Below are 10,226 nucleotides of genomic sequence, written 5' to 3'. Positions count from 1 at the left end.
CTAGTGGTGTGTAGTAGTGCTGTATACTAGTGGTGTGTACTAGTGCTGTGTACTAGTGCTGTGTAGTAGTGCTGTATACTAGTGGTGTGTACTAGTGGTGTGTAGTAGTGCTGTATACTAGTGGTGTGTACTAGTGCTGTGTACTAATGGTGTGTAGTAGTGCTGTATACTAGTGGTGTGTAGTAGTGGTGTGTACTAATGGTGTGTAGTAGTGGTGTGTACTAGTTGATTGCCTCCAATCACAAAATATATTCTATTTGGTATGTCATTCACTTTTAAATGTGCCGGTGTCAAGGTCGCGAGTTCGAATCTTGTCTTGGTAATTTTGTGATGTGACTTGACGTGCGATAAGCAGGTACCCCGTCTAGGTCATCAATAGAAGCAGCCATCCCTCAAGAATGAACCCCTCTTAGCGTACAAGACTCCTCGCGGCAGTACGCGATAACGGATCAAATGGCGATCCGCTTCCAGCCACAGCGATTCCTCTGACAGTATATCCACAGCCCGGTAACCAAATGTCGATCTTCCTTCTAGCCACAGCAAAAGCAGCCATCCCTCAAGAATGAACCCCTCTTAGCGTACAAGACTCCTCGCGGCAGTACGCGATGACGGATCAAATGGCGATCCGCTTCCAGCCACAGCGATTCCTCTGACAGTATATCCACAGTCCGGTAACCAAATGTCGATCTTCCTTCTAGCCACAGCAAAAGCAGCCATCCCTCAAGAATGAACCCCCTCTACTTAGCGCTTAGCGTACAAGACTCCTCGCGGCAGTACGCGATGACGGATCAAATGGCGATCCGCTTCCAGCCACAGCGATTCCTCTGACAGTATATCCACAGCCCGGTAGCCAAATGTCGATCTTCCTTCTAGCCACAGCAAATACTCCAACAGCAGCTCCACAGTACAATCAAACAACCATGTAATCTCGATACCGGTATTTTGCGTTGCAATGGCTTGCTACCATCTTACTGGCTCGGCTGTAAGTGCCATATAAGCCAAGCAATGGTTTTTGTTTGTAGCACTGATCCTTTGCGTCAGCATAATAACCACGTCTTAGGTCTTTTAAATTGATGCATCTCGCGTTGGAGTCTTCCGTTGTAGCGGAGAACGATAGTCTTGCCCAAAGAATTGAATATCCCAACGCCTGTCAATTCCAATAAATTTGTGCCCTCTCGTCGATGTAAGCGACATCGAAAATGGCTATGTGTGTATATAATCCCCAGGGTAATGAATATTCTTCTTCGTAAAATCTCATATTAGCCGTACTCTACGATTGACTTCCTCAAGTCCCGAGTAGTTTACCACTGTAATCTCCACACATATTTCAGTAATATGTTTAGTAACTGGGCGTGTACGTCTGGTCATACTCGACTGTACCGAGTCCTTTTTAAAACGGTAGTCTTCGTGACGCAGGAACAGGTGCCCACTTATCGCCCCAGAACGGTGGTTTGACATTCTCGTAGAAAAGTTAATTTAACAATGGTATGCTCTCATGAAAACTTGCCACAGATCTGTATGCCCTATTTCAAAATATCTTAGCCGCACGAGGGATAAGTAACGGGTTCACCTGCTTCATAGACAGTAGCAATGGGAACCACTTTACTCGTCGTAATATACAACAGCAGGCATATCGTTGCAAAAACTGTACCCGCTGATACTTAGTGTAACACCATACTTACAATAACTTAAATGATTTTCATGCATCTTTTAAGACGATGGTCAAGTGAGTAACTGTCGTAGACCAGTCAAAAAAAATATTGTTTGAATCCAGAAGGGGATAATCGAACCGCGCACTGTCACTCCTCGTTTGCGAGCCGGAGCAAGCGAGCGTACGTTCGTGACAGATTTCAACTTAAAAATTTGTTCGACTTTCCGGACTTTTAGTGACTTTTTGGTCTTGTAGGTCGTGTGCGTTGATTACTCCTGAGTTGCTATACCACCGGTCACCGATGTTGCTTGTAAAATTTACTGTTGCTTTAAAAGCTCCCACCAGCCCTGGTAGCGGCTGTTGTGCCCTTAGATGTCTTTAGTGGTACCCTGGCGATCACATCCTTGTTCTTTGACTAGTTGTAACTCGTACTAATTAATTTGGATCCTTTATACGACCGAAATATGTCATAAAACTATACCTAGCAAGGCTACGCGGTGTTCATCGGTGGTTCAGCAACGGACGATCAACTAGAACGAATTTGCAAAGTTCGTATAAATGATAAGCTCGGTTCTTACAGGTTTTGGTTGGTTCTTAAACACAATTTGGGTTCCTATCAATTGCATCGTCCGCAGTCGTCCAGGCTGTGCCATCGCCTTGAGTCGAGTCAACTCATTCCATTGAAACCTATGATAGCCAAATTAACGGATTCATCTCCGTAGCATTTTGCATAGGTGTTAGCAACCCCAAGTGGTCGTTCTGCTCGATAACTCCGCCTTATAATAGATTGCTGAGCATCAGAAGCTAGTCTGGGTAGCGTAGCATGAAACTTTGTTTTAACTTTCCATCCGATGCCAAATCAGAAATAAAATTTGTCTCCACCTTGACAGTGAGCAAAGGCGATTGCCGATAAATTCCAAGCAGCCGTTTCGACAATCGAATACACGTATGATTGCTCATGTATCATGATCATTCATCGTGGTATCAAAAATAAAATTTAAAAATACATAACTAATTAAATTTTAATTAATTTAGCCTGTATAGAACGTAACATAAACAATAATTAAATAGTGCTAAGTCTGACTAAATAAGTGAACTCAGCCAGAAGTGGTGTTGAGAATGGCGCGCCTGCTGTATTTATTACTCACGTCCTTATGTGGAACGAGATTCTCTCTATCATCGCGTCAGGTGAAAACCCAGATACTAAATTATGACGAGGTCGGATTAGTCGCCATTTCTCATTAAATCCTCATTTCACTATTTTGATCCGGTCCTCTATCCGGTCATAAAATAATCCCCTGGGTCCGGTCCTTTGGCCTGGTCCTCGTATCCTCCCTTTGGTTCGGAACTCTGGTCCTGTTCTACATTTCCACCTACGGTTGTTTGTCTACACATGTGTTTTGCGACTTTGAATGCAGCAAAGTAATCGGGCCCTGCCGAGCTAGTGGCAACGGTCTTTTGACGCTGAGATTTCCAGGCGACTAAAACGTTCTTGACGCGGAGACTGTGGGCAGTAGTAGAGCGGCGTGCATCAGGACAGAAACTGTAGTCAGCGTCAGAGATTGCGTGGATTATTGGGGCCTGGTGCATGTTTGTAGAAGATGCATCATTGAGGGGTTACCTTAAGATATTGGAGCACGCGCTTGGCAGAAGTCCAGTGTTCCAGCGATGTATTTCTCATATATAGGGCCAGTCTGTTAATCTGAATACGTGAAATCGACACGTGTCAAGACAGAGATATTGAAGGGTACCGAATAGCTCCTTGTGAGTACTTGTATTGGTGTTAAGTATGTCCATGGTGGCCTAAGTATGTCATTCGCTGAGGTGGTATGTAGTCAGAGCTTCGAGAACATATATATCTTGGACAAGACTTATACAATCCTGTGAGCAGCCATTGAGGTCTACCCATGTCTTTACAGCTGAACTCTTTGTTGATCAGGAATTTAAAGAGTTCAAAGTCGACCTTGGTGCAACCACATATGAGAAGGTCGTCAACATAGAGCAACACGACGTAATAACAGTCATCCCCATTAACCAAGAACATGCAGGGGCCGGATTCGGATTGGGAAAATACCATGGCAAATAGCTTAAATCTGATCAGTGCATGCCAGAGTCGACCCGATTGCTTGAGTCTGTAGAGGATTTTACTGAGACTGAGAATGAGGTCAGTCTAGTAGACCAATGGAGGCGGAACCTGGGGTGGGTTTCTGTACTTATTTGAGTCGAGGTCGGAATAGAGTTACGCACTGCCGACGTTCATTTGCTCGATATGTTAGTCGTGGGACGCAGCAATGGCCAGGACTGATCGCAACGGTTCGTGTGAACAGGTCAGGGCACACGTTGTGGTGTGGTTGACCCCTTGCGGCTGACTAAACCCTCGTGCACATAGTCTGGCCTTATATTTATCAACCAAGCCATCAAAAATATTTATCTGAAATACCCATATACTACATATGATGAAAGTACCATCGGGTATGTCCAGGTGTAGAAAATCGTAGGTACCACTGTTCTTAAGGCTGTTGATTTTGCGTTGAATAGCAGCTCGCCATAAGTCAGCATTTGCACCGGACAAAACCAGGCGGATAGTATTGAGTGTCAGTGGGTGATCTTGGATACTTATACACGCGCTGTACAGGTTGCAGACAATGTCCTTAAAGAGTTATTGTGAGCTGGGTGGTGGAATAGCGAGCAGAGGTTCGGGGGCTATTTTGATCATGATGATAAGACGATCTTGGTAGCTCAGGATAAGAGAAGTGGTCTGGGACCTGTCGGATTACTGCAGCGACCTCACTACGTGCATTTCGTACCATAGCGCGCCGGAGTCTTGTGTCTGCTTTGTTTTTGGCGGTGAGAGCGACGAACATAACGAAGGTCTTGTGTATGTTTGGCTCTGAGTGCCTGTTCATGTGGGATGTAATGGAAAGCTGGTCGGAAAGCTAATAGTGTCGTGTCCTGTGTTTTCTAAGTCGAGAGCCCAAATGACGTGGCGTGAATACTCTGAGTTAGAGACGGAGGGGAATGGAGTTGGCGTAGTTGGGTGGTGGTGGTGTACTCAAGGGATTGCTGTTGTTGAAGTAAGCCACGTAAAGCAAGTGCAGTGGGGTGTTTGTCGATATGGGACAATACAAGAGAGGCTTATCGGGGACGGTCCATGCTGATAGGCATGTCAAGAGACAGAATTGTAGCATCGAAGTCGGAAGTAGAAGATGCCAAGAGAATTGTTGTAGGCATAAGAGGCACTGATTGGGTGGAAATAGGTGTCAGTGTGGTTGTACCCTTGAGTCTCAAGGGAATCCGCTGAAGGAAGTGTGAGTAGAACGGGCACCTGAGAGTTGGGGTATCGTCGGGATTGGTGTGGTGATTTTCTGATAGTTGGTATATCATTGTGAACAGTTTCGAATTGTGGGACTGAAGTGCCCCTTATCAGCTTTTAGGTTGAGAAGACGTTAGCTGAATTAGACATCACGAGAGTGACAAATTCGTCCAGTCTTGGGACCGAGGATGCGACATTCATCGTCGTATTTTGAATGGCGATCATGCCCTAAATACACACTCTGAAGGCTACCTGACGACCATATACATACATAGAGCGGAAACGTGCTGCAGGATTAACCCCCCAGAAGACCTCACAAGATGATTTATTATCGGGATTACGTTTCTTGTACTAGATAGCCTTGGTGAGGGTAGCTAATTGTAGTGCTTCAGAGGGCATGCCACTATTCCTGTCAACATATTTGATGATCGATATACAGTCGTTCGTACCAGACTGGTGGGCGAATATGTGGATCCGTCTCCCTTGTCAGAAATTAGGCGACTGCGCACTTTGTCAAGCGCACACGTAGTACAGAAATAAACAGCTTGTGGATGGGCAAGGACATCGTCTTGGGCAAAGAAAATGTCCACGGTAGACGGCACAGAGTATTGTTCGCTACCAAGGCAAGCAATGTAAAAAATATTCCTACCGTGGTGCATAAAATGACTCAGATCCATTGCGGACGAAGGTTTCAGGCGTAGTCTGAATGGTTTCTACATGAGAATGTTACTGTTTCAGTTTTTGCTGGAAGTACTTATTGTTAAGTGTTAGTAGAAAAACTACCGATACGAGTTCATTTTCTTGCTCTAACTTCCCGAATGTATCGCTACAATGTTTGTCGGTGACGAGAATATTTACATGAAGGCGTAGCCGGCGATTAGACCATGATTGTGCAAAGGCATCTTTGATTAAGGCATCTCTTCGAGGCTGCAGCAGTCAGTTACTATAACAGTATCGGCAAAGGAAAAAGGTCAACATCAACTGGCCCAAAGACATTGACGACATGAGCTCTGAAGAGTGCAAGATTAAACTGCCAATTTTCTGTGCTGGAGCCGAGTGATAAGTATGTATCCATGTTATTTCGTTTAAATCTAAGAGGATCAGTAGTGGATATATCAAGTCAGGAGGTCAAAGCCAAGAACATTCGTCACCCTAAATGTTGACTTAGCCATGCAAGGATGGCTATGTTCCAAATTGACGGATGTTCTAGACCGACAGCCTCTGGTATGCGATGTTGTGGGTTGGGTTGTGGGGGTTAATGGAGACTAGAGTTATTCGCGTTGTAGTAGTTTGACCGAGAGTATGTTTTGGCCATCTTATGGCACGATCGACAGTTTGCCTAGGCCAGGTAAATAGCCGCGTTCGGTGAGTACGACTTCGTTCTGTGTTGTGAATCAAAGCGCCTAAGGCCACGAGCGAGTATGAGATATACCCACTTTGACAGCCCCCTTAACGCAAAAAAAAAAATTGTTCGTCTCAAGTGCTTCCTACAGCTGATAACAAATCACCCCGGATCAGCCACCCATGCAACTCAAGCTAGATTCAAATCATGCTACTCCTGTCACACTCATGGCTTTGCCGCGATGGAATCTGAGAAACAATCCAAAGATGCCTGGAATGATGTGTGTCCTGACCTCATCAAACCATGCAATAAAGTGGTCTTTCCGCGCATGTGGATGCTGTTGCGCCACGCTGAAATGCCAGAGAACTGGATAAGTTGACTCCGTGCATTGTTTGAGAATGTTCCCACACGGGTGACGTATCGTGGGGAGCATTTAACCCCTTTCCATAGAACGAATGGCATACTCCAAGGTTCGATTGTCGATCCACAGCTGTTTATCATCTATATGGACTCCCTGGCCACTACGCTTGCGCAATTTCGACCGAAACTTCTCAGTTCTTACCCCTCGTGCGGTACCACCTCTTCGTATCAAAGGACACCTCATCACGCCAACGTTAGTAGGCTTCCCAAATGCGAACACTCTCAACAGATGCCTACTTAATTCTCCCATGACTATGATGGCGGAACTCTCTGGTGTGTATCTACAACCATCTAAATACCTAGGATTTCAACTGTCCCAGGATATACCGGATATTGGCTTTGTTGAGCACATGGACCACCTCGTGGCAGCATTCCAATTTGCGGAGTACTTTGGTGGCTGCCTGGGACTTAATCTTGACTCGATCAACAGTACAAACCCACTTGCTTCATTTCCAAAACCCGCTTGGACACGTAACAGACTTCCAGACAAATACCCGTTCAGTATTTATGCTTATCTAGAATTGAGGGGCGGGTGTACACTTCAACTCAAATAACTTCGTACGCTCTTCGAACAGATTCGACATAATACCACACGATATCTCACTACTAAAGAGATAGTAGGCAAGGCTCTCCGCCAATACAACTATCGATCGACTTATAAGGGGAGAGATTTCCCATCACGGACGAAACAAGTCCTCTCATGACAGTTTTTACCGCGAATGCACTTCAATCCGCTTTGTACCATGACAGCAACCAGCACGTTCCTGTTCATATTGCTTGACTATCGTATTGGTGGATGTCTCTTATGTCTCCAGTGTGCCCCTTTTACTTCCAGCCATTTTGCTTGTATCAGAAACTTAATAAGGCGTATTCTGGTAGGCCCTAATCTACCGCCAATTGGACCGAACTTTCTACAACAGCTACAGAATCGGCAAGACTACTACACTACGACATATTAACTCTCCACGAACATCTCGGGAGCGTTTTTCTCCATGAACAGTGGGCACCAATTTATCCCCATCCAGTACTTGCACTCTGCTGAGGTATTATTTTCTGATTTCGGTACCGACCAAATCGTCGAGACTTCTAGTACCGCCTATGATACTTCCCGCTATGGCTCAAAACCCTGATCGGTACAAACTAATTTTACAGATTCTGATATTATAGAATAACACTAATAACCCTGTCTGGGTGAACACTAACAACCCCGTCTGGGTGTATTCCGACCACATCCTTATAGTTTGGGTATTCACTAGTAGTGAGACATGATTGGACAGGTGAGATTATGTAACGTGCAGCAAGTGTTTTGGGTTGGGTGCCGATTGGAAACAATTTTACGAGCACATCGAGTGCGGCATTGAGCTGTTCGTTTATAGCATCCAGTTCGGCCTGAAGCGACACTGTGATGCGGCCCTGGTTATACTCAGGATAAGACATTTGTAGTTTTTCGCGGAGTGAAGTCAAGCGGACATTGGTGACGTTGAGTTCACGATCAACGGCCTGTTTGGCATCCTTGGGTTGATTGAGTTTGAACTCAAGACCAATGACACGCTGTTTGTACAGGAGACATTCTTTGTCTGTCTCGTCGACGTGTGCATTTGCGAGAGCGATGTGCAATTGAGAGACGACAAGGTGCGCTAGAGACGGTTTGAGTAAGAAGCTCGCGTACATTGAAATTAAATCACGAACAAGTGCTGAGATCAACTGAAGGTGACGATTGGTAACGAGGGGATTGCTGTCAGTGAGTTTGGCTGAACTGAAGGGCTGCTTCGAATGCTGAAAAAGGTGGGTAGATGAATGACTTCTATGAGGCATTGTGTTGCGGTTGTAATGTGACTGAATATATTGTACGCTGTAAAATATAATATCGGATATGCTGCGATGAAAGACTGCTGAGCAGAAAAGCTGGTAATGTGCTGAGTCGGTATTGTAACTGACTTATGCGAAGGTGCCAAATTGGTCATTTAAAGCATTAATGATACAGACCTAATCCACGAGAGCATCTCATAGGATCCAAGCCAAGTAGCTAAGTTTTTACGCTTAGACAACATCACGGTGATATACGATGATATAGTAACTAAATATTGAAAGCGAGATGGAATATTTTGATGCTACTTTACACTGGCGAGCCTAAAAGATGAATATATAACTATTAAATGGCGCAAATAGATGTAAGAACCATTTTGTTAATATTGTTTACCAGGAAAATTCAACATACAGTCCCGACCTTATAACAAGTTGACACTAAAGAAAGAATACGCCGAAACGGGCAGTTATTCTTGTAAAACTGAGGTCACAATTAAGTGCATTTTAGATAATTTTTTCAATGGGCGAAGCTCGCCTTCTCTTAACGGTCAAACCTTACAGTTTTATATGTCAGATCTGACATACTACTATATGTGCTAATGTATTTACACTGGCGAGCCTAAAAGATGGATATATAACTATTAAATGGCGCAAATAGATGTAAGAACCATTTTGTTAATATTGTTTACCAGGAAAATTCAACATACAGTCCCGACCTTTATAACAAGTTGACACTAAAGAAAGAATACGCCGAAACGGGCAGTTATTCTTGTAAAACTGAGGTCACAATTAAGTGCATTTTAGAGATTTTTTTCAATGGGCGAAGCTCGCCTTCTCTTAACGGTCAAACCTTACAGTTTTATATGTCAGATCTGACATACTACTATATGTGCTAATGTATGGGTATAGCTTTCATTGGCAAATAAAGAATCACGATTACTCCAGTATAAAGTGGAGTGAGTAAGCTCCCCGCACTACACCTCAAATATGACACAGACGATGGCGTTATTTGCACTATCTATTTTAGTAGCCTTCTGGGTTTATCAATTAATTTTACTACATATAAAAAATGCTGAATATAATTTCATAGTAGTTGTTTATTCATAACCGATACCACGTAGGCAAGCCATTGACAGACTTTTGCCCTATGCAAACTTTAGTCGTAACTAGCGGTATGAATGTCCTCACATATGTAATTCCAGCACAGGACAAGTACAATATCCACATTTTATATCTCTGTGCGCGTGGTCTTTCAACAAGGTAGGTCAGTGGCTTGATGCGAGTAATATTTAGTGTCGTGTACCCGATATGTGGTATGTTGGCAAAAAAAACTTGGCACATGCTCGATACGTTCACAAACGCGAGCACATACAAAACTTGTATATCCCGTCATGAGTTCATGCTTGCGTTGTTATTGTTAAGAATGGGACAGCGCGCGTTCACGCGGATGAGCGACAGTTCTTTTGTATACGTGGAATGTGTCCCACCAACCATTTCGCTACTTGTTTTGCTGGTAACCCAAAATTCGAAATATTTCACAGCTATCCTGGTCCAGTAAACAATGAAAGCTAAGCGATAATATGGCCAGAATAGTACAGACCTAAATTATAATCTGTTATGTTCATAACATGATATGCCGTGTACTGTCTATTATACCACTCAAACCATAAGGTATACAATATCTTCCTGTCATC

General features: G+C 44.0%; 1 protein-coding gene across 1 annotated transcript; it reads right to left on the bottom strand.

Moving 5' to 3' along the window:
- Nucleotides 1-7,887: 7,887 nt before the first annotated feature.
- SARC_10991 (hypothetical protein) lies at nucleotides 7,888-8,397 on the bottom strand (the record flags this gene model as incomplete). The annotated part of the gene is made up of 1 exon (XM_014294937.1): nucleotides 7,888-8,397. One exon carries the CDS (start codon nucleotides 8,395-8,397, stop codon nucleotides 7,888-7,890), a length of 510 nt encoding a protein of 169 aa, XP_014150412.1.
- Between the last annotated feature and the right edge of the window lie 1,829 nt (nucleotides 8,398-10,226).

Source organism: Sphaeroforma arctica (assembly GCF_001186125.1).
Source record: "Sphaeroforma arctica JP610 unplaced genomic scaffold supercont1.1477, whole genome shotgun sequence".
Taxonomy (NCBI): domain Eukaryota; class Ichthyosporea; order Ichthyophonida; genus Sphaeroforma; species Sphaeroforma arctica.
The sequence above is the reverse complement of the archived record's forward strand: the minus strand, read 5'-3'. Positions and strand labels throughout refer to the sequence as shown.